This window comes from Phoenix dactylifera, unplaced genomic scaffold, assembly GCF_009389715.1.
Source record: "Phoenix dactylifera cultivar Barhee BC4 unplaced genomic scaffold, palm_55x_up_171113_PBpolish2nd_filt_p 000046F, whole genome shotgun sequence".
NCBI classification, from domain to species: Eukaryota; Viridiplantae; Streptophyta; class Magnoliopsida; order Arecales; family Arecaceae; genus Phoenix; species Phoenix dactylifera.
Genome location: NW_024067669.1, coordinates 1,047,985 through 1,070,020, shown reverse-complemented (window position 1 = coordinate 1,070,020; position 22,036 = coordinate 1,047,985). Strand labels below are relative to the sequence as shown.

Genomic DNA, 22,036 nt, shown 5'->3' with positions numbered 1-22,036 from the left:
GGATTGGAGTGCACCTGGAGTCACTCTGGGTCGACCTCCGATTTCCTCTTCACAGCTTCGTGAATGAGCTGCTAACCGTATGCCGGTTGGTTCCGGCGCAGCTCACTCCGAATGCCTGGAGGACAGTGATGGGCTTCCTGTCACTGTGTTTACTGCAGGGGATTCCGACCTCTGTTAACGTTTTCCGACGACTTTTTATTTTTAAGTCGAATCCGGGAGACGGAGAGTGGCTTTACATCGCCCTTCAGGCGGGTCGGCCACTCTTTCATGGTGCCCCCTCGTCCATTCATGGCTGGAAGGAGAAGTTCTTCTTCCTTGGCTCTGAACGGTCCTGGGGGTTTGACCCCAGGTGGGGGCCAGCCCAGCTTAAGTCCATCAACAGGCCTCCCCAGCTTTCTCCGCCGTGAGCAGGAGACCCTCGATACCATCCGCAGCCTTGGGGACGGGATTTTGCTGAACGGCCTTATTAGTGAGGACGCTCTGGTGAACGTGGGCCTGAGCTCGGCACGTCCTCAGGGTAAGGATAGTTAAACAGCTTTTTATTTCCTTGTTGTTCTAATGTTCTAATTTTGTTCATCTTTGCAGACATCGCAAAGATGGTGACGAAAAGCGAAGTCCTCTACGCCCGCTTCCAGAAGAGGGCAGCCGAGCTCTCGGGCGAGCCTACCAAGCCGAGGAAGAAGCAAAAGGTCTCGGCGACCTCGACTCCCTCGGCGGCAGCAGTGGCCGAGGCGGGTCCTTCCCGCCCCGCGCATCCCGAGGCGGGCCCTTCTCGCCCCGCTTACTCCGGGGCGGGTCCTTCTCAGCCCGCGCGCCCCGAAGCTGGTCAGAGGGAGGGCGCGGATTCCGGGGGCTCGGGCTCCAGGGCAGCCTCGGTGGTGCCCCCATGCCCGGCGCCCGTGCAAAGTCCTGGTCGGCGGGACGCTTCAGTCGCCGACCAGGGGAGGAGTTCCGCGGGTCCCGGGCTTGCACGCCCCGCCATAGTTGTGCGCGGTCAGATCGGCCGCTCGTCCGACCCCAGCCCCCTAGCTCCGAGCCGGAGAGCAGTCAGGGAGCCTCGGGGTCGGTTCTACCTAGGCCAGCCGATGCTGGCCTTCCGGGTCCATCAAGCTCGGAGGAATGGGTTGCCCTTTGCGCCCACCTGGTCGGTGTTCGAGGGCGATTCAGCCCTCGAGAGCCCTCGAGTAGCGCGCGAAGTATTTCGGCTCGCGCTGCTCTCGGCCGACCGGGCCATGATGCAGTCCATGAGCTATAATGCTTTCATGGACTTCACCCGCTGCAACGCCGTCCGGATAAGTAAAATTTTCCTCCTGTGTAATTTGTATAGATTTTTTTTCCTAGTGGCGCCTTATGTTTTTTTTTCGTCTCTTTTACAGCATTTGCACGAGACGGAAATGCTGACGCACCTAGTCCAAGAATATCGGGAGAAGGCCCGGAAGGTGCCAGCGCGGGTTTGACGAGGCCCAGGCGAGGTACTTAGCCACCGAGGCGAAGTACCAAGCCGCCGAGGCCGAGCGTCAGGTGCTCCAGAAAAAGTTGGAGCATCCGAGGAGGGAGTCCGAGCTCTTACCGCAGAGCTCGAGGAAGAGAAGGGCGCGCACGCGTTGGCGAGGTCCGAGCTGCGCGCCGCAGAAAGTCGCCTGGCGAAGGCCGAGCAGGCGCTGGCCTCCCGCGGCAGGAGGTGGAGAGTGCCCGCGCTCGCCACTTAGAGCTCGAGCGAGGGGCTAAGGGACCTCAAGCGGAAGGCCACCTATCATGAGGCCCGGGAGCTCGAGGCTCGAGAGCAGGCCCAGAACGCGGCGAGGCTCTTCCGCGAGTCGGAGGAGTTTCGCGACCTCCTAGAAGAGGAGGGCGTGAATGGGCTGATCCAAGGCTTCCGGGATTTCCGCAACCAACTGCGGCGGCTCCTCCCGAATTTTGACGTGAACCTGCTCCAATCGGGAGCAAGGGGTCGAAGAGGCCGGCTGCGGAGGCAGAAACTCCGGGGACCGAGGCGGCCGTAGCCGTCCCCAAAGTGACCGAGGTCGCCTCCGAGGCTACTCCTATCGCTGCCGAGGCCACCGAAGAGGTCCCGGCTGCTGAGCCAACCACTCCTGGCACTGCCGAAGCCGAAGTGGTCGAGCTCGAATCTTAGTGTAATTTTTGCTTTATTTGGTTTAAGTCGGGATGGCCCCCCATACTTGTAAGGGCCAAACCCGAATTTTTGTACTTTGCCTACGGGCCTTTTGAAATGAATATACTTTTTTGGAAACTTGTCTATTGTAGTCCAAGTTTCTCTGCTCGGGTCCGTTTTAGGTTCCGAGGATATGGGCTCTAGGGCCTCAGCTTTTACCCGCCACAGGGTTTTAGGTTTGGCTTGCCGAGCTCCGCTGCTCGGTCCTTCGACCACCGGCATAACGCTTATGCTAAGAGGAATTTGGGCTCGGAGAGTCTTTCCGAGCTTAGTCCAGGATTCGACCGAGCCCTAAGGCGGTCTCTAGGACTTAAAATTTTAGCGAAGTTAGTGAACTTTGGGTCCGAGCCTCGAGTTATCGGGGCGGACCGAATTTTTTCCCCAACAATTGGGTTGAATACTTGTCAGCTCGTGACAAGGATTCACCATAGTATAATAGTTTGGTGTCGTGAGCATTCTTTCGCCGAGGCGATTGAAAATGCTCTTCTGCTCGGAGTCCATTCTTTGAGGACGTCAGCAGAGATCCGAGGACAATAGATAACGTAAAAACATTAATGTAGAAGCACAAATGGGTACCTTGTACCGTGTGCGTCCATGCGCCGAGGCGACTGAAGACGCTCCTCTGCTCGGAGTCCGTTCCTCGAGGACGTCGGCAGAGAGAAATCCAAGAATGAAATAATGTAAAGACATTAAGTAAATGGGTACCTGGTACCAAGTGCGTCCCTGCGCCGAGGCGACTGAAGACGCTCCTCTGCTCGGAGTCCGTTCCTCGAGGACGTCGGCAGAGAGAAATCCAAGAATGAAATAATGTAAAGACATTAAGTAAATGGGTACCTGGTACCAAGTGCGTCCCTGCGCCGAGGCGACTGAAGACGCTCCTCTGCTCGGAGTCCGTTCCTCGAGGACGTCGGCAGAGAGAAATTCAAGAATGAAATAATGTAAAGACATTAAGTAAATGGGTACCTGGTACCAAGTGCGTCCCTGCGCCGAGGCGACTGAAGACGCTCTTCTGCTCGGAGTCCGTTCCTCGAGGACGTCGGCAGAGAGAAATCCAAGAATGAAATAATGTAAAGACATTAAGGTAAATGGGTACCTGGTACCAAGTGCGTCCCTGCGCCGAGGCGACTGAAGACGCTCCTCTGCTCGGAGTCCGTTCCTCGAGGACGTCGGCAGAGAGAAATCCAAGAATGAAATAATGTAAAGACATTAAGTAAATGGGTACCTGGTACCAAGTGCGTCCCTGCGCCGAGGCGACTGAAGACGCTCCTCTGCTCGGAGTCCGTTCCTCGAGGACGTCGGCAGAGAGAAATCCAAGAATGAAATAATGTAAAGACATTAAGTAAATGGGTACCTGGTACCAAGTGCGTCCCTGCGCCGAGGCGACTGAAGACGCTCCTCTGCTCGGAGTCCCTTCCTCTAGCGCCAACTGTTGCTGGAAATTGGACCCGAGGGCCGCCGCGAAGCCGGGGAAGGAGGGGCTCCCGCCGCAGGGACGGTGGGCGACCGCGCGCCGACTGCTGACGTCCTCCGGAAGGGGTGGAGCTCCGCCTCAGAAGCGGTGGTCGACGGTGCGCCGGCGAGGTGGTGTCCTCCTGGGGGGCGCAGGTCCTGCAAGAAAATCGGTGGCCGGGCTCCCCGGCGCCGGCCCCTCCGATGCTTAGTCAGAGGGGGCAGATATGTGGAGAGAGCGGGGGAGAGAGTATGTGGAGAAGACAGTGTCAATATGTGGATAAGGTGAAAGAGATTGATGTCATCAATGGTGTCTGTGCTGTTTACTTCTATCTTCTCTCCACTTTTTCGGTCCCTCTTTCGGGGTTTTCCGGTCCTTCCGTCCCCCTTCTCTTTTCCCCCAGGTTCCCTTTTATAGTGGGATTTTGTGTTACCTGGGAGGTGACGGGGAATTTGTCCCTTTCCGTCATAATTGGGCACGATTTGGCCCATTAATGGCGTAGTGGAGAACGGGACCGAATCAGACCGGAACCAGGGAGTTGTCACGGTCGATCGGACCCGTTGGAGTGGTTGAACCGTCAGCCGTAGTGGGCCTGAGGTTCGTGGATGGTAAGTGCATTTATTACTGAATGAACCGGCGGTCAGGAAGAGCCATACGCTCTGATGGTTCAGTGATCCGGAGATCGTCTTGAGCCGTGTTCATTAAATGACTGAGTGCATCGGAGACTTGAGGAGGTCTCATGCATTAATGACATGTCGTGCCGAATACCCGCGAAGATCTTATGCCTTGATGGCTTGGAGATGGCGGCAGGTTGAACATTTGGTTGAGGCGTCGGCTCGGCAGGGGTGCCGAGCCGAGCTGGTCGCCCAATAGGGCGCCCTGTGGCGGGGTCGGCGCCCTTTGGGCGAGCACCTTCTAGCCGAGCGCCTCTATTTGGCGCTGTCTTTGGTCGGCGCTTTCTAGTTCGAGCGCTTTCTCTGGTCGGCGTCCTCTGGTCGGCTCTTCTAGCCGAGCAGCTTTACTTGGTTATTTTGGTTGGGCGCCTCTTCTTGGCGCTCTCTCTGGTCGGCGCTCCTTAGTCGAGCGCCTTCTGGTCGGTGCCCTTTGGCCGAGCGCCTTTTCCGGTCGGCGCTCTTTAGTCGAGCGCCTCCGTGGCGGTATGACTTTGGGGTTTTTCCCCCAACAGTGACCTTTCAGAATTTTCTCCATTGAAACTCCGCATTGGGGGCTCCTTGCAAGATAAGGTCATATATGGCGTGGATCCTCAACAGCCATGTACTCCTTTTGTTAAGAAAAAATCTGAGATGTTTGGTTTTTCTCAAGGCTGCCTACCCATGCATAGATGGGATGAACTCAATGGTTTCTTCAAAAAAGCCGGGTACTTTGATTATTTAAACTTCCTATAAATGCCTCATGGACTAGTTTTTCCCTTGATCCCACTAGAAAAATTCTGTTAGGATAGTATGCTTTCATAATGAATGCTTTCGTGGTAGGCGTATCCTGCATTTCTCATTGCTCTCTTCATAAATTCTGTCTAATCCGATGCATTCTTGCTTCAGAGCTGTAATCATTTTTGGGCTGAATGCCCTTAATGGAAGGGTTCATTTGCCGGGTGGTTCTTTAGGAGGACCCTGGAACTCCACCAACGCTGCATCTTTTATTCACTACACTGTCAATAAGGGTTACACTATCCATGGTTGGGAGCTTGGTAAGAGTCATGTCCCATTTAGATTCCTCACTTCATAAAGATTTTGCTCAATAGAGATAGTACTGAAGTTAGAATAAACAATGACAAAAGATTAACAAACAGCTGATCTAATTCAATGGGATGTTAAAAATCTTTTATATTTAATTTACATCGATTTCTGTTAAGATAAGGATGCGTATGAATTTTTGCTTCTAACTAATATCATCCGGATGCACAACCAAAACCGGTTTCAGCCTGGGGAAGAGATGGTGATCTCCAAGCTATGGATCACTGCCGCGTGTCGTCTCCGAGACGAGGGATGAGAAGGAATCTTTTTAGTCCCTGTATCCGTTTATGCGATATAAGTATTTCAGTTGGATGCTTGCCCACGCTGGGGCCCTTTCTTGACCCTTAGAAAAAGAAATGGGACCCACCCACAAGTTTTACCTATTTTTGACTATTTTTTATATCCACCACTAATGCTAGGAATGAGAGCTTAGTACTAAAGTAGGGTGACATTTCGGCTAAGATCCATGGGCTCATCTCATAGGCAAATATATATATATATATATATATAGACTAATGGAACAGCAGATTGAGTGGCTTCATATGTGATCAACTATTTTAAAAATATTTTGCAGATGAAAGAGATCTATCTAGTGCACTCCAAAATTTATTATTTTTTAATTTTTTTACTGTATAATAATCCATACACCATAATATATATATATATATATATATATATAGTGTAATAAGTTTAGTAATAGAGGAGGGAGGGACATTTTAGTAATAGGATTAGGCATCCAGCCCCGCATTTAATCGACGCTCACGCGTTTTGAACCTGAGCCACTTCGGTGAAATCTTAGCCCCATTCCAACTGTGCTATCATCTTAGGGCTCGTTTGGTTCGCGGGAAGTATTTTCCCTCCTAGGAATATAATTCCTGGAAATCAGATTCCTAGGAAGAGGATACCTAGGAAAGTACTTTTGGCATGTTTGGTTAACCATGGGAAAGTGACAAATTTCCAAAGTGCTTATGTTTGGTTGACCATCCACTTTCTTAGGAAAGTTATGTATAATTCCTATTATGCCCTTAATAAAAAATAGGTTTTTAATGCCTCTTTAATGCTTCTTTAATTCTGAAGGGTCTTTTTGGAAAAAAATAAAAAAGGAGTGATTCTCACCTCATGGGAAAGTAACTTTCCCATGTTTCTCATGGGAAAGACTTTCCATGAAATGTGGGAATCATATTCCCATGGGAATACAACTTTTCTATCTCTCTCCTTTGAAAATAGGTTCTTTTTGGAAAAAAATAAAAAAGGAGTGATTCCCACCTCATGGGAAAGTAACTTTCCCATGTTTCTCATGGGAAAGACTTTCCTATGAAATGTGGGAATCATATTCCCATGGAAATACAATTTTTCTATCTCTCTCGTTTGAAAACTCCAACCAAACAAGAGGCATTTCATTACTTTTCCGTTGACCACACTTTCCCCCCTCCTTTTCCTGCGAACCGAACGAGCCCTTAATCATAAATAATATTTTCTGGCTAGTTTTGTTGGGTGATGTTATGGATTATATCACGTACAGATAGACAGCCATTTCTGATAATATATCACATAACTGGATTATTATTACTTTCTAAAAAGGCATGTGAAGCAATTACAGCACACATGGATCATTATTCATGAGGACAAGTGCATATTTCGAATCTTGAACTCATGGAGTCTGGTAAAGGTTTCCTGCAGGGGGGTTGCAGTCGGCCACGCATTCCGCTCGCGTATTATAACAACGTGACCCGCGTCCATGGGCTGGGCAGCAGTAGCAGGGACGCCCAGAAATGCAAACGTCAATATAGCACGGCTCTGGGCCTTGACCTATCCAAAAGACGTTCAAGGTTAGAAACTATATTAGCCTAGTTTGGCCATAATTTAAAATTGACGATCAAATATTATGATACAAAGATTTAAAACTAGTAAAGAAATACAAGTTGCAAGAACAGGATTTAGCTTTTTCTACACCAAAAAAATCATAACTGTGTTTTTAATGAATGAATACTGGTTAAGGTACTATTTTCTTTCAGTGTTGCCAGTCTTCTTCATCTTTTCTCACGAAAAGAGATAGACACTGTTGGGGGAAAACCCAAGTCATGCCATCTCAGAAGCGCCCGACCAAAGAGCGCCGACCAGAGAGGCGCCCGACCAAAGAGCGCCGACCAGAGAGGCGCCCGACCAAAGAGCGCCGACCAGAAGCAATCCCGCCACAGGACACTCCGCTAGGCGACCAGCTCGGCTCGGCACCCGTGCCAGGCCCATGCCTTAGCCGAATACCCAATTTCCGTCTAACCCTTTAAAGGATCTGACAACTAAATACATGACTCCACTACAACCTGCCACCATCCCTAAGCCATCAAGGCACGAGATCTCCGCAGGTATTCGGCACGGCCTATCATCAATGCATGAGACCCCCTCAGGCCTCTGATGCACTCAGTCATTAAATGAACACGGCTCAAGATTATCTCCGGATCACTGAACCATCAAAGCGTATGGCTCTTCCTGACCGCCGGTTCACTCAGCAATTAATGCACTTACCATCTACGAACCCCAGGCCCACCACGGCCGGCGGTTCAACCACCCCAATGGGTCCGATCAACCGCGACAACTCCCTGACTCCGGTCTGATCCAGCCTTATTCTCCACTACGCCATTAATGAGCAAAATCGTGCCTAATTATCACAAAAGAGGACAAATCCCCCTGTCACCTCCCAGGTAACATAATATCTTCCTATAAAAGGGAACCTGGGGGAAGGAGGGAAGGGACGACACAGAACGGACACAAATATACACAAAAAAGAACAAACATTCCTCCTCCTTTACTCCCTCCACATATTAGCCTCCTCTGACTTAAGCTTCGGAGGGCCGGCGCCGGAAAGCCCGGCCACCGGCTTTTTTGTAGGACTCTCCGGGAGGACGCCACCAGTCGACGCACCGTCATCCACCGTCCCGGCAGCGGAGCTCCTCCCCTCTTGGTTCGCGGCAGCCCCCGGGTCCAATTTCCAGCAACAGACATAGATAGCGGAAGAGAGGGAGGAAGGCAAACGAACAGAGTAACCTAATACTTACATTGATTCTGAGCAAAGAGTCCTGCAAGGACGAAGAAAACCAAAGCCAAACGCATGGTCTTCATGGCGAACGTACCCAAGGGAATTGAAGAAGATAATCACAAGGCTACCTTTACACTATCAAACGGGAGGTAACACCGAGGCTTTTAAAAGCCATTATGGAAATTATTTTGGGTGGGAGTTACTAAATATATTTTCTTTAAAAAGGTTGCTATATATCGATGCCGAATGGAATTGGAAGACAATTATAAGGCTGCTTTTTTTGGCCAATCAAACAAGGACTTTTAAACCATCTGGAAACTAAATATCTTCTCTTTAGTTATGGTGACAAAATCTTTCATGGTGGGAATCAGTATATATATATATATATATTCTTTAAAAAGGTTGTGACAGATACATATAATGAATCGAATTAAACAAGGCAATCAATCACAAGGCTGTCATTTCCCATAAAACAAGAGACAGGCCGTCCAAGGTGTAGGTAAGGTGTAGGTCCAAGGTGGAGATAAGGATGCGTATGAATTTTTGCTTCTAACTAATATCATCCGGATGCACAACCAAAACCGGTTTCAGCCTGGGGAAGAGATGGTGATCTCCAAGCTATGGATCACTGCCGCGTGTCGTCTCCGAGACGAGGGATGAGAAGGAATCTTTTTTGGTCCCTGTATCCGTTTATGCGATATAAGTATTTCAGTTGGATGCTTGCCCACGCTGGGCCCTTTCTTGACCCCTTAGAAAAAGAAATTGGACCCACCCAAAATAAGTTTCCTTACCTACACCTTGGACGGCCTGTCTCTTGTTTTATGGGAAATGACAGCCTTGTGATTGATTGCCTTGTTTAATTCGATTCATTATATGTATCTGTCACAACCTTTTTAAAGAATATATATATATATACTGATTCCCACCATGAAAGATTTTGTCACCATAACTAAAGAGAAGATATTTAGTTTCCATATGGTTTAAAAGTCCTTGTTTGATTGGCCAAAAAAAGCAGCCTTATAATTGTCTTCCAATTCCATTCGGCATCGATATATAGCAACCTTTTTAAAGAAAATATATTTAGTAACTCCCACCCAAAATAATTTCCATAATGGCTTTTAAAAGCCTCGGTGTTACCTCTCGTTTGATAGTGTAAAGGTAGCCTTGTGATTATCTTCTTCAATTCCCTTGGGTACGTTCGCCATGAAGACCATGCGTTTGGTTTTGGTTTTCTTCGTCCTTGCAGGACTCTTTGCTCAGAATCAATGTAAGTATTAGGTTACTCTGTTCGTTTGCCTTCCTCCCTCTCTTCCGCTATCTATGTCTGTTGCTAGAAATTGGACCCGGGGGCTGCCGCGAACCAAGAGGGGAGGAGCTCCGCTGCCGGGACGGTGGATGACGGTGCGTCGACTGGTGGCGTCCTCCCGGAGAGTCCTACAAAAAAGCCGGTGGCCGGGCTTTCCGGCGCCGGCCCTCCGAAGCTTAAGTCAGAGGAGGCTAATATGTGGAGGGAGTAAAGGAGGAGGAATGTTTGTTCTTTTTTGTGTATATTTGTGTCCGTTCTGTGTCGTCCCTTCCCTCCTTCCCCCAGGTTCCCTTTTATAGGAAGATATTATGTTACCTGGGAGGTGACAGAGGGATTTGTCCTTTTTTGTGATAATTAGGCACGATTTTGCTCATTAATGGCGTAGTGGAGAATAAGGCTGGATCAGACCGGAGTCAGGGAGTTGTCGCGGTTGATCGGACCCATTGGGGTGGTTGAACCGCCGGCCGTGGTGGGCCTGGGGTTCGTAGATGGTAAGTGCATTAATTGCTGAGTGAACCGGCGGTCAGGGAGAGCCATACGCTTTGATGGTTCAGTGATCCGGAGATAATCTTGAGCCGTGTTCATTTAATGACTGAGTGCATCAGAGGCCTGAGGGGGTCTCATGCATTGATGATAGGCCGTGCCGAATACCTGCGGAGATCTCGTGCCTTGATGGCTTAGGGATGGTGGCAGGTTGTAGTGGAGTCATGTATTTAGTTGTCAGATCCTTTAAAGGGTTAGACGGAAATTGGGTATTCGGCTAAGGCATGGGCCTGGCACGGGTGCCGAGCCGAGCTGGTCGCCTAGCGGAGTGTCCTGTGGCGGGATTGCTTCTGGTCGGCGCTCTTTGGTCGGGCGCCTCTCTGGTCGGCGCTCTTTGGTCGAGCGCCTCTCTGGTCGGCGCTCTTTGGTCGGGCGCTTCTGAGACGGCATGACTTGGGTTTTTCCCCCAACAGTGTCTATCTCTTTTCGTGAGAAAAGATGAAGAAGACTGGCAACACTGAAAGAAAATAGTACCTTAACCAGTATTCATTCATTAAAAACACAGTTATGATTTTTTTGGTGTAGAAAAAGCTAAATCCTGTTCTTGCAACTTGTATTTCTTTACTAGTTTTAAATCTTTGTATCATAATATTTGATCGTCAATTTTAAATTATGGCCAAACTAGGCTAATATAGTTTCTAACCTTGAACGTCTTTTGGATAGGTCAAGGCCCAGAGCCGTGCTATATTGACGTTTGCATTTCTGGGCGTCCCTGCTACTGCTGCCCAGCCCATGGACGCGGGTCACGTTGTTATAATACGCGAGCGGAATGCGTGGCCGACTGCAACCCCCCTGCAGGAAACCTTTACCAGACTCCATGAGTTCAAGATTCGAAATATGCACTTGTCCTCATGAATAATGATCCATGTGTGCTGTAATTGCTTCACATGCCTTTTTAGAAAGTAATAATAATCCAGTTATGTGATATATTATCAGAAATGGCTGTCTATCTGTACGTGATATAATCCATAACATCACCCAACAAAACTAGCCAGAAAATATTATTTATGATTAAGGGCTCGTTCGGTTCGCAGGAAAAGGAGGGGGGAAAGTGTGGTCAACGGAAAAGTAATGAAATACCTCTTGTTTGGTTGGAGTTTTCAAACGAGAGAGATAGAAAAATTGTATTCCCATGGGAATATGATTCCCACATTTCATAGAAAAGTCTTTCCCATGAGAAACATGGGAAAGTTACTTTCCCATGAGGTGGGAATCACTCCTTTTTTATTTTTTTCCAAAAAGAACCTATTTTCAAAGGAGAGAGATAGAAAAGTTGTATTCCCATGGGAATATGATTCCCACATTTCATGGAAAAGTCTTTCCCATGAGAAACATGAAAAAGTTACTTTCCCATGAGGTGGGAATCACTCTTTTTTTATTTTTTTCCAAAAAGACCCTTCAGAATTAAAGAAGCATTAAAGAGGCATTAAAAACCTATTTTTTATTAAGGGCATAATAGGAATTATACATAACTTTCCTAAGAAAGTGGATGGTCAACCAAACATAAGCACTTTGGAAATTTGTCACTTTCCCATGGTTAACCAAACATGCCAAAAGTACTTTCCTAGGTATCCTCTTCCTAGGAATCTGATTTCCAGGAATTATATTCCTAGGAGGGAAAATACTTTCCGCGAACCAAACGAGCCCTAAGATGATAGCACAGTTGGAATGGGGCTAAGATTTCACCGAAGTGGCTCAGGTTCAAAACGCGTGAGCGTCGATTAAATGCGGGGCCGGATGCCTAATCCTATTACTAAAATGTCCCTCCCTCCTCTATTACTAAACTTATTACAATAATATATATATATATATATTATGGTGTATGGATATATTATACAGTAAAAAAATTAAAAAATAATAAATTTTGGAGTGCACTAGATAGATCTCTTTCATCCGCAAAATATTTTTAAAATAGTTGATCACATATGAAGCCACTCAATCTGCTGTTCCATTAGTCTATATATATATATATATATATTTGCCTATGAGATGAGCCCATGGATCTTAGCCGAAATGTCACCCTACTTCAGTACTAAGCTCTCATTCCTAGCATTAGTGGTGGATATAAAAAATAGTCAAAAATAGGTAAAACTTGTGGGTGGGTCCCATTTCTTTTTCTAAGGGGTCAAGAAAGGGCCCAGCGTGGGCAAGCATCCAACTGAAATACTTATATCGCATAAACGGATACAGGGACCAAAAAAGATTCCTTCTCATCCCTCGTCTCGGAGACGACACGCGGCAGTGATCCATAGCTTGGAGATCACCATCTCTTCCCCAGGCTGAAACCGGTTTTGGTTGTGCATCCGGATGATATTAGTTAGAAGCAAAAATTCATACGCATCCTTATCTTAACAGAAATCGATGTAAATTAAATATAAAAGATTTTTAACATCCCATTGAATTAGATCAGCTGTTTGTTAATCTTTTGTCATTGTTTATTCTAACTTCAGTACTATCTCTATTGAGCAAAATCTTTATGAAGTGAGGAATCTAAATGGGACATGACTCTTACCAAGCTCCCAACCATGGATAGTGTAACCCTTATTGACAGTGTAGTGAATAAAAGATGCAGCGTTGGTGGAGTTCCAGGGTCCTCCTAAAGAACCACCCGGCAAATGAACCCTTCCATTAAGGGCATTCAGCCCAAAAATGATTACAGCTCTGAAGCAAGAATGCATCGGATTAGACAGAATTTATGAAGAGAGCAATGAGAAATGCAGGATACGCCTACCACGAAAGCATTCATTATGAAAGCATACTATCCTAACAGAATTTTTCTAGTGGGATCAAGGGAAAAACTAGTCCATGAGGCATTTATAGGAAGTTTAAATAATCAAAGTACCCGGCTTTTTTGAAGAAACCATTGAGTTCATCCCATCTATGCATGGGTAGGCAGCCTTGAGAAAAACCAAACATCTCAGATTTTTTCTTAACAAAAGGAGTACATGGCTGTTGAGGATCCACGCCATATATGACCTTATCTTGCAAGGAGCCCCCAATGCGGAGTTTCAATGGAGAAAATTCTGAAAGGTCACTGTTGGGGGAAAAACCCCAAGTCATACCGCCACGGAGGCGCTCGACTAAAGAGCGCCGACCGAAAAGGCGCTCGGCTAAAGGGCACCGACGAGAAGGCGCTCGACTAAGGAGCGCCGACCAGAGAGAGCGCCAAGAAGAGGCGCCCAACCAAAATAACCAAGTAAAGCTGCTCGGCTAGAAGAGCCGACCAGAGGACGCCGACCAGAGAAGCGCTCGAACTAGAAAGCGCCGACCAGAGACAGCGCCAAATAGAGGCGCTCGGCTAGAAGGTGCTCGCCCAAAGGGCGCCGACCCCGCCACAGGGCGCCCTATTGGGCGACCAGCTCGGCTCGGCACCCCTGCCGAGCCGACGCCTCAACCAAATGTTCAACCTGCCGCCATCTCCAAGCCATCAAGGCATAAGATCTTCGCGGGTATTCGGCACGACATGTCATTAATGCACGAGACCTCCTCAAGTCTCCGATGCACTCAGTCATTTAATGAACACGGCTCAAGACGATCTCCGGATCACTGAACCATCAGAGCGTATGGCTCTTCATGACCGCCGGTTCATTCAGTAATAAATGCACTTACCATCCACGAACCCCAGACCCACTACGGCTGATGGTTCAACCACTCCAACGGGTCCGATCGACCGTGACAACTCCCTGGTTCCGGTCTGATTCGGTCTCGTTCTCCACTACGCCATTAATGGGCCAAATCGTGCCCAATTATGACGGAAAGGGACAAATTTCCCGTCACCTCCCAGGTAACACAAAATCCCACTATAAAAGGGAACCTGGGGAGAAAGAGAAGGGGGACGGAAGGACCGGAAAACCCCGAAAGAGGGACCGAAAAAGAGGAGAGAAGATAGAAGTAAACAGCACAGACACCATTGATGACATCAATCTCCTTCACCTTATCCACATATTGACACTGTCTTCTCCACATACTCTCTCCCCCGTTCTCTCCACATATCTGCCCCCTCTGACTTAAGCATCGGAGGGCCGGCGCCGGGGAGCCCGGCCACCGGTTTTCTTGCAGGACCTGCGCCCCCCAGGAGGACACCACCCCGCCGGCGCACCGTCGACCACCGCTTCTGAGGCGGAGCTCCACCCCTTCCGGAGGACGTCAGCAGCCGGCGCGCGGTCGCCCACCGTCCCTGCGGCGGAGCCCCTCCTTCTCCGGCTTCGCGGCGGCCCCCGGGTCCAATTTCCAGCAACAGTTGGCGCTAGAGGAAGGGACTCCGAGCAGAGGAGCGTCTTCAGTCGCCTCGGCGCAGGGACGCACTTGGTACCAGGTACCCATTTACTTAATGTCTTTACATTATTTCATTCTTGGATTTCTCTCTGCCGACGTCCTCGAGGAACGGACTCCGAGCAGAGGAGCGTCTTCAGTCGCCTCGGCGCAGGGACGCACTTGGTACCAGGTACCCATTTACTTAATGTCTTTACATTATTTCATTCTTGGATTTCTCTCTGCCAACGTCCTCGAGGAACGGACTTCGAGCAGAGGAGCGTCTTCAGTCGCCTCGGCGCAGGGACGCACTTGGTACCAGGTACCCATTTACTTAATGTCTTTACATTATTTCATTCTTGAATTTCTCTCTGCCAACGTCCTCGAGGAACAGACTCCGAGCAGAGGAGCGTCTTCAGTCGCCTCGGCGCAGGGACGCACTTGGTACCAGGTACCCATTTACTTAATGTCTTTACATTATTTCATTCTTGGATTTCTCTCTGCCAACGTCCTCGAGGAACGGACTCCGAGCAGAGGAGCGTCTTCAGTCGCCTCGGCGCAGGGACGCACTTGGTACCAGGTACCCATTTACTTAATGTCTTTACATTATTTCATTCTTGGATTTCTCTCTGCCGACGTCCTCGAGGAACGGACTCCGAGCAAAGGAGCGTCTTCAGTCGCCTCGGCGCATGGACGCACACGGTACAAGGTACCCATTTGTGCTTCTACATTAATGTTTTTACGTTATCTATTGTCCTCGGATCTCTGCTGACGTCCTCAAAGAATGGACTCCGAGCAGAAGAGCATTTTCAATCGCCTCGGCGAAAGAATGCTCACGACACCAAACTATTATACTATGGTGAATCCTTGTCACGAGCTGACAAGTATTCAACCCAATTGTTGGGAAAAAATTCGGTCCGCCCCGATAACTCGAGGCTCGGACCCAAAGTTTACTAACTTCGCTAAAATTTTAAGTCCTAGAGACCGCCTTAGGGCTCGGTCGAATCCTGGACTAAGCTCGGAAAGACTCTCCGAGCCCAAATTCCTCTTAGCATAAGCGTTATGCCGGTGGTCGAAGGACCGAGCAGCGGAGCTCGGCAAGCCAAACCTAAAACCCTGTGGCGGGTAAAAGCTGAGGCCCTAGAGCCCATATCCTCGGAACCTAAAACGGACCCGAGCAGAGAAACTTGGACTACAATAGACAAGTTTCCAAAAAAGTATATTCATTTCAAAAGGCCCGTAGGCAAAGTACAAAAATTCGGGTTTGGCCCTTACAAGTATGGGGGGCCATCCCGACTTAAACCAAATAAAGCAAAAATTACACTAAGATTCGAGCTCGACCACTTCGGCTTCGGCAGTGCCAGGAGTGGTTGGCTTAGCAGCCGGGACCTCTTCAGTGGCCTCGGCAGCGATAGGAGTAGCCTCGGAGGCGACCTCGGTCACTTCGGGGACGGCTACGGCCGCCTCGGTCCCCGGAGTTTCTGCCTCCACAGCCGGCCTCTCGACCCCTGCTCCCGGTTGGAGCAGGTTCACGTCAAAATCCGGGAGGAGCCGCCGCAGTTGGTTGCGAAAATCCCGGAAGCCTTGGATCAGCCCATTCACGCCCTCCTCTTCTAGGAGGTCGCGAAACTCCTCCGACTCGCGGAAGAGCCTCACCGCGTTCTGGGCCTGCTCTCGAGCCTCGAGCTCCCGGGCCTCATGATAGGTGGCCTTCCGCTCGAGGTCCTTTAGCCCCCGCTCGAGCTCTAAGTGGCGAGCGCGGGCACTCTCTACCTCCTGCCCGCGGGAGGCCAGCGCCTGCTCGGCCTTCGCCAGGCGACTTTCTGCGGCGCGCAGCTCGGACCTCGCCAATGCGTGCGCCCCCTTCTCTTCCTCGAGCTCTGCGGTAAGAGCTCGGACTCCCTCCTCGGATGCTCCAACTTTTTCCTGGAGCACCTGACGCTCGGCCTCGGCGGCTTGGTACTTCGCCTCGGCGGCTAAGTACCTCGCCTGGGCCTCGTCAAACCCGCGCTGGCACCTCCGGGCCTTCTCCAGGTATTCTTGGACTAGGTGCATCAGCATTTCCGTCTCGTGCAAATGCTGTAAAAGAGACGAAAAGAAAAACATAAGGCGCCACTAGGAAAAAAAATCTATACAAATTACACAGGAGGAAAATTTTACTTACCCGGACGGCGTTGCAGCGGGTGAAGTCCATGAAAGCATTATAGCTCATGGACTGCATCATGGCCCGGTCGGCCGGGAGCAGCGCGAGCCGAAATACTTCGCGCGCTACTCGAGGGCTGAATCGCCCTCGAACACCGACCAGGTGGGCGCAAAGGGCACCCGTTCCTCCGAGCTTGATGGACCCAGAAGGCCAGCATCGGCTGGCCTAGGTAGAACCGACCCCGAGGCTCCCTGACTGCTCCCCGGCTCGGAGCTAGGGGGCTGGGGTCGGACGAGCGGCCGATCTGACCGCCGCACAACTATGGCGGGGCGTGCAAGCACGGGACCCGCGGAACTCCTCCCCTGGTCGGCGACTGAAGCGTCCCGCCGACTAGGACTTTGCACGGGCGCCGGGCATGGGGGCACCACCGAGGCTGCCCTGGAGCCCGAGCCCCTGGAATCCGCGCCCTCCCTCTGACCAGCTTCGGGGCGCGCGGGCTGAGAAGGACCCGCCCCGGAGTAAGCGGGGCGAGAAGGGCCCGCCTCGGGATGCGCGGGGCGGGAAGGACCCGCCTCGGCCACTGCTGCCGCCGAGGGAGTCGAGGTCGCCGAGACCTTTTGCTTCTTCCTCGGCTCGGTAGGCTCGCCCGAGAGCTCGGCTGCCCTCTTCTGGAAGCGGGCGTAGAGGACTTCGCTTTTCGTCACCATCTTTGCGATGTCTGCAAAGATAAACAAAATTAGAACATTAGAACAACAAGGAAATAAAAAGCTGTTTAACTATCCTTACCCTGAGGACGTGCCGAGCTCAGGCCCACGTTCACCAGAGCGTCCTCACTAATGAGGCCGTTCAGCAAAATCCCGTCCCCAAGGCTGCGGATGGTATCGAGGGTCTCCTGCTCATGCGGAGAAAGCTGGGGAGGCCTGTTGATGGACTTAAGCTGGGCTGGCCCCCACCTGGGGTCAAACCCCCAGGACCGTTCAGAGCCAAGGAAGAAGAACTTCTCCTTCCAGCCATGAATGGACGAGGGGGCACCATGAAAGAGTGGCCGACCCGCCCGAAGGGCGATGTAAAGCCACTCTCCGTCTCCCGGATTCGACTTAAAAATAAAAAGTCGTCGGAAAACGTTAACAGAGGTCGGAATCCCCTGCAGTAAACACAGTGACAGGAAGCCCATCACTGTCCTCCAGGCATTCGGAGTGAGCTGCGCCGGAACCAACCGGCATACGGTTAGCAGCTCATTCACGAAGCTGTGAAGAGGAAATCGAAGGCCGGCCCAGAGTGACTCCAGGTGCACTCCAATCCGGCCTACCGGAGGATCGATTACCCGATCCCTTCGCCTGGCGGGTTCCAAACGGAACCCCTGAAGAGGGAAAACCACTCTTCGGTCATTTCGACCTCCAGGGTGCTCCTGGTGGATACGACTTCACTGGGGAGAGAACCCATTGTAGAGGAAGAAAGGGATTAAAAAAGAAAAAAAGGACAACCTGGGGAAGATGCCGGAGAAAAGGAACTTCGGTCTGAGGAAGACTAGAAGAAAGAAAAGCTGGAAGCAGGAAGCAATAGAAAGAGGACAGAAGGCCGGGGGAGAGTTTAAATAGACCTCCCCAACGGCCCGGATCAGCGAGAGACGCTGTATCCTGTTTGGATGGCGACGCGTGTCGGTCTAAAAGACAGAACGACGCATTTAATTAGGGCCAGCGCTTCGAACGTCGAAGCGCCCCATCGGATCGTGCGGAAAGGCGTCTGCAATCGAAGATCGTGCGGCCCCATCATGAGCCCACGACGCAAGGATGCTTCGCAAAAAGTGTCCCAATAATGAGACTTTTCGGAAAACAAGAGACGCCGCCTATTAAAGGCACCTCGAAGCTTCCGATAATTCAAAATGCGCAGTAAATTAAAATTTTTGGAAATCGAAATGACCCAACCAAAGCTACTTCCCGCGCTCCAGCTGGTAGCCAACTGGAACTCGGAAGTCGGGGGGTAGTGTTGGGGAAAAAACCCCAAGTCATACCGCCACGGAGGCGCTCGACTAAAGAGCGCCGACCGAAAAGGCGCTCGGCCAAAGGGCACCGACCAGAAGGCGCTCGACTAAGGAGCGCCGACCAGAGAGAGCGCCAAGAAGAGGCGCCCAACCAAAATAACCAAGTAAAGCTGCTCGGCTAGAAGAGCCGACCAGAGGACGCCGACCAGAGAAGCGCTCGAACTAGAAAGCGCCGACCAGAGACAGCGCCAAATAGAGGCGCTCGGCTAGAAGGTGCTCGCCCAAAGGGCGCCGACCCCGCCACAGGGCGCCCTATTGGGCGACAGCTCGGCTCGGCACCCCTGCCGAGCCCACGCCTCAACCAAATGTTCAACCTGCCGCCATCTCCAAGCCATCAAGGCATAAGATCTTCGCGGGTATTCGGCACGACATGTCATTAATGCACGAGACCTCCTCAAGTCTCCGATGCACTCAGTTATTTAATGAACACGGCTCAAAACGATCTCCGGATCACTGAACCATCAGAGCGTATGGCTCTTCCTGACCGCCGGTTCATTCAGTAATAAATGCACTTACCATCCACGAATCCCAGGCCCACTACGGCTGACGGTTCAACCACTCCAACGGGTCCGATCGACCGTGACAACTCCCTGGTTCCGGTCTGATTCGGTCCCGTTCTCCACTACGCCATTAATGGGCCAAATCGTGCCCAATTATGACGGAAAGGGACAAATTCCCCGTCACCTCCCAGGTAACACAAAATCCCACTATAAAAGGGAACCTGGGGGGAAAGAGAAGGGGGACGGAAGGACCGGAAAACCCCGAAAGAGGGACCGAAAAAGAGGAGAGAAGATAGAAGTAAACAGCACAGACACCATTGATGACATCAATCTCCTTCACCTTATCCACATATTGACACTGTCTTCTCCACATACTCTCTCCCCCGCTCTCTCCACATATCTGCCCCCTCTGACTTAAGCATCGGAGGGCCGGCGCCGGGGAGCCCGGCCACCGGTTTTCTTGCAGGACCTGCGCCCCCCAGGAGGACACCACCCCGCCGGCGCACCGTCGACCACCGCTTCTGAGGCGGAGCTCCACCCCTTCCGGAGGACGTCAGCAGCCGGCGCGCGGTCGCCCACCGTCCCTGCGGCGGAGCCCCTCCTTCCCCGGCTTCGCGGCGGCCCCCGGGTCCAATTTCCAGCAACAGTCACAAAAATTAGTTCAGAGGAAAAAAAAAAAAACTAGATTGGCCATTTGATATTAAAAGCATAGGCATAGATTAATTTTTTAAAATAAAATACTAGGAAAGCACTTACCTTTAACAGCATTCAATAAAATCTTGTTGGAAAGATTCTGCAGGAAGGAAAAAATGAAACACCTGTGTCAATCACCATTTTCAATCATTTTACCTTCACATTCAGAAAGTAATATTTGTTTTGAAAAAAAAAAAGTCTGGATCACACACACTAACATGAGATGGACAAATGAACACACCAAATAAACAATTGAATTATAGAAGGGAACGAAGCATAGTAAACCAAATAGCCCTTCATTTCTTTTCAGAGGAAGAAGAAGAAGAAGATCGTTTTTTTCTTAAGACTATATACTACTACTAATATCAGAAACCATGTCAAGGAAACCATCTTCAAAATGTAAAATGGGACCTCACAGGATTTAGACATTATGAGGAAATATAAATGATGATGGAGTGAACTTTATCAGAAGTACTCGATCCTCATTTTCAATTTCCATTCAACAAACCTATGATATCAAGAAGAGTGAAACAAATAAAATTAGCATATTAATGAAAACTACAAATAGTTTTCACTCGAAATGAAAAAAGGGAAACAATCTGGAAACAACACATAGACAAAAAAAACTCTCCAAATAGAGGCAAAAATATAAATTCTTCATTTTAATTAAGCTCCAAATCATAGAAAACCATTGCCAAATACTGACAAAAATATAAATTTTTACATAGACAATGCTAAGAAAAAAAAATCTAGAAACAATACAAACAATTGCCAAATTCGACCAAAAAAGAAAAAGGTCAGTTTTTGACAAGCTCCACATTACAAATTATAACACAATACAGAGCAAACATCCGAACTTTTGACCAAATTGAGCATTGCTACCAAACTGAACCCCCCCCCCCCCCCCCCCCCCCCCCCCAAAAAAAAAAAACAATTCTGAGAAAATCCATATGAATAAAAGTTCAGATTTTGACGAGCTCCACATTGCAAAATATAACAGCACTAAGCCAAAAAAAACCAAACTTTTTACCAGATTGAGCACGGATGCGAGGCCCCAGCTACAAGTCCCGTAATCACACTTCTCCGGCGGCCACCAATCCAGCGTAGCGCAAACGAAGTCATCGTCAGTGACCGCAATGGCAGTTGTCCCATCGACGACGGCGGTCCCCTTGCTGGCCCCAGCAGGCGGAGAAGCCCCAACAGCGTCCACTGCGACGAAGCTGGAGAGCCATAGAAATGCCCAGAAGCAGAAGCCCAGGAGCCGCAGAAGAGCTCCACCCATCTCCCAGAGGCCTTCAGAGAGAAACAGAAGGAGAATAGAGAGAAAGGTGAGGCCTTTAGGGGCAATATAAGAAGAGAATACCTCCCAGCACCACCATATAAATACTATAATGCCTTCTTACCCGAGGGTGGAATAGGTTGGTACACAAAGCTTGGAATCTATATAGAGGGGCTCCAAGAGGAGAAGGGAAACAGAGGAGGAAGGGGTGTCTTTTAGTCCAAGAAGCATGGGAGGTGATCAGACTCCACCCCGCAACGTTTGAGATAACAGCTGTTATGCAACAACTTTGGAGACCTCTTGCTCCTTTATTTATTTTATAAATAAAATTATGTTTCTAGATTTAAATCTCTAAATCACCTAAAAATAAGTAAACTTGATGAGAAATGAAAACTAAAAAATGCCATAACCATCGTAAAAATTTTGGAGGGGCTCCGTTATTGTGAATTAACGGCCTTATCAAAAGTTGGCTCCATGAAAGATGAACGGGGACCGGACTCCGCTTCCCATGCGCACTGTTTTCACCGTCACCGACAATTTTCTGAACGGAGAGCGGTCAGCTGATGCGGTTATCCTATCCAGTTGAGTGCAGGTATTCCTCCGGGACAGTTTTGTGCGGCTGGAACGAGCCTATAAAGACAAAAGGGACCAACTGCCTTTGTCTTACTGGGGTTAGATTTGGGGTAAATTTGATGTCCCCGGGGGGGGGGGGGGGGGGGGGGGGCACGTGGTTCGGCGGCGGTGGCGAGCATGTGAAGCGGAGTTTCCAGCAAAAAAAAAAAAAAGGCGGAGTGGGGCCCACTGTAAGGTTGTAGATGCTTTCGCTTGAGATAGGGGCCTAGGGGGCGGTGCTTGGGAGGGAATACCCC

At 49.8% G+C, this 22,036-nt stretch overlaps 2 protein-coding genes and 1 long non-coding RNA gene across 10 annotated transcripts in view; 1 reads left to right on the top strand and 2 right to left on the bottom strand.

Annotated features, from left to right (window-relative positions):
• LOC120104587 overlaps positions 1 to 22,036 on the top strand; it is a 119,904-nt gene that overhangs the window by 25,097 nt on the left and 72,771 nt on the right. For all 7 annotated transcript variants that reach the window (XM_039115976.1, XM_039115973.1, XM_039115975.1 and 4 more), the window contains 2 exons: positions 4,821 to 5,001; positions 5,183 to 5,331. In XM_039115976.1, the coding sequence (XP_038971904.1) occupies positions 4,821 to 5,001; positions 5,183 to 5,331 (330 nt within the window). The remainder of the gene's footprint in view (positions 1 to 4,820; positions 5,002 to 5,182; positions 5,332 to 22,036) is intronic.
• Positions 6,846 to 8,691, bottom strand: LOC120104593. The gene is made up of 2 exons (XR_005506979.1): positions 8,431 to 8,691; positions 6,846 to 7,186 (listed from the first exon to the last, which is right to left on the bottom strand). It is a non-coding gene; the product is annotated as an uncharacterized LOC120104593 (long non-coding RNA).
• LOC120104588 (heparanase-like protein 3) lies at positions 12,629 to 21,431 on the bottom strand. 2 transcript variants are annotated; one of them, XM_039115987.1, is made up of 5 exons: positions 21,292 to 21,431; positions 20,919 to 21,181; positions 19,952 to 19,988; positions 13,103 to 13,283; positions 12,629 to 12,921 (listed from the first exon to the last, which is right to left on the bottom strand). In XM_039115987.1, the coding sequence occupies exons 2-5, from the start codon at positions 21,168 to 21,170 to the stop codon at positions 12,735 to 12,737; spliced, it is 657 nt and encodes a 218-aa protein (XP_038971915.1). In that variant the 5' UTR covers positions 21,171 to 21,181; positions 21,292 to 21,431; the 3' UTR covers positions 12,629 to 12,734. The 2 variants fall into 2 exon arrangements, with proteins under 2 accessions (XP_038971915.1, XP_038971916.1); XM_039115988.1 differs by lacking the exon at positions 21,292 to 21,431 and having other exon boundaries at positions 19,952 to 20,013; positions 20,919 to 21,285.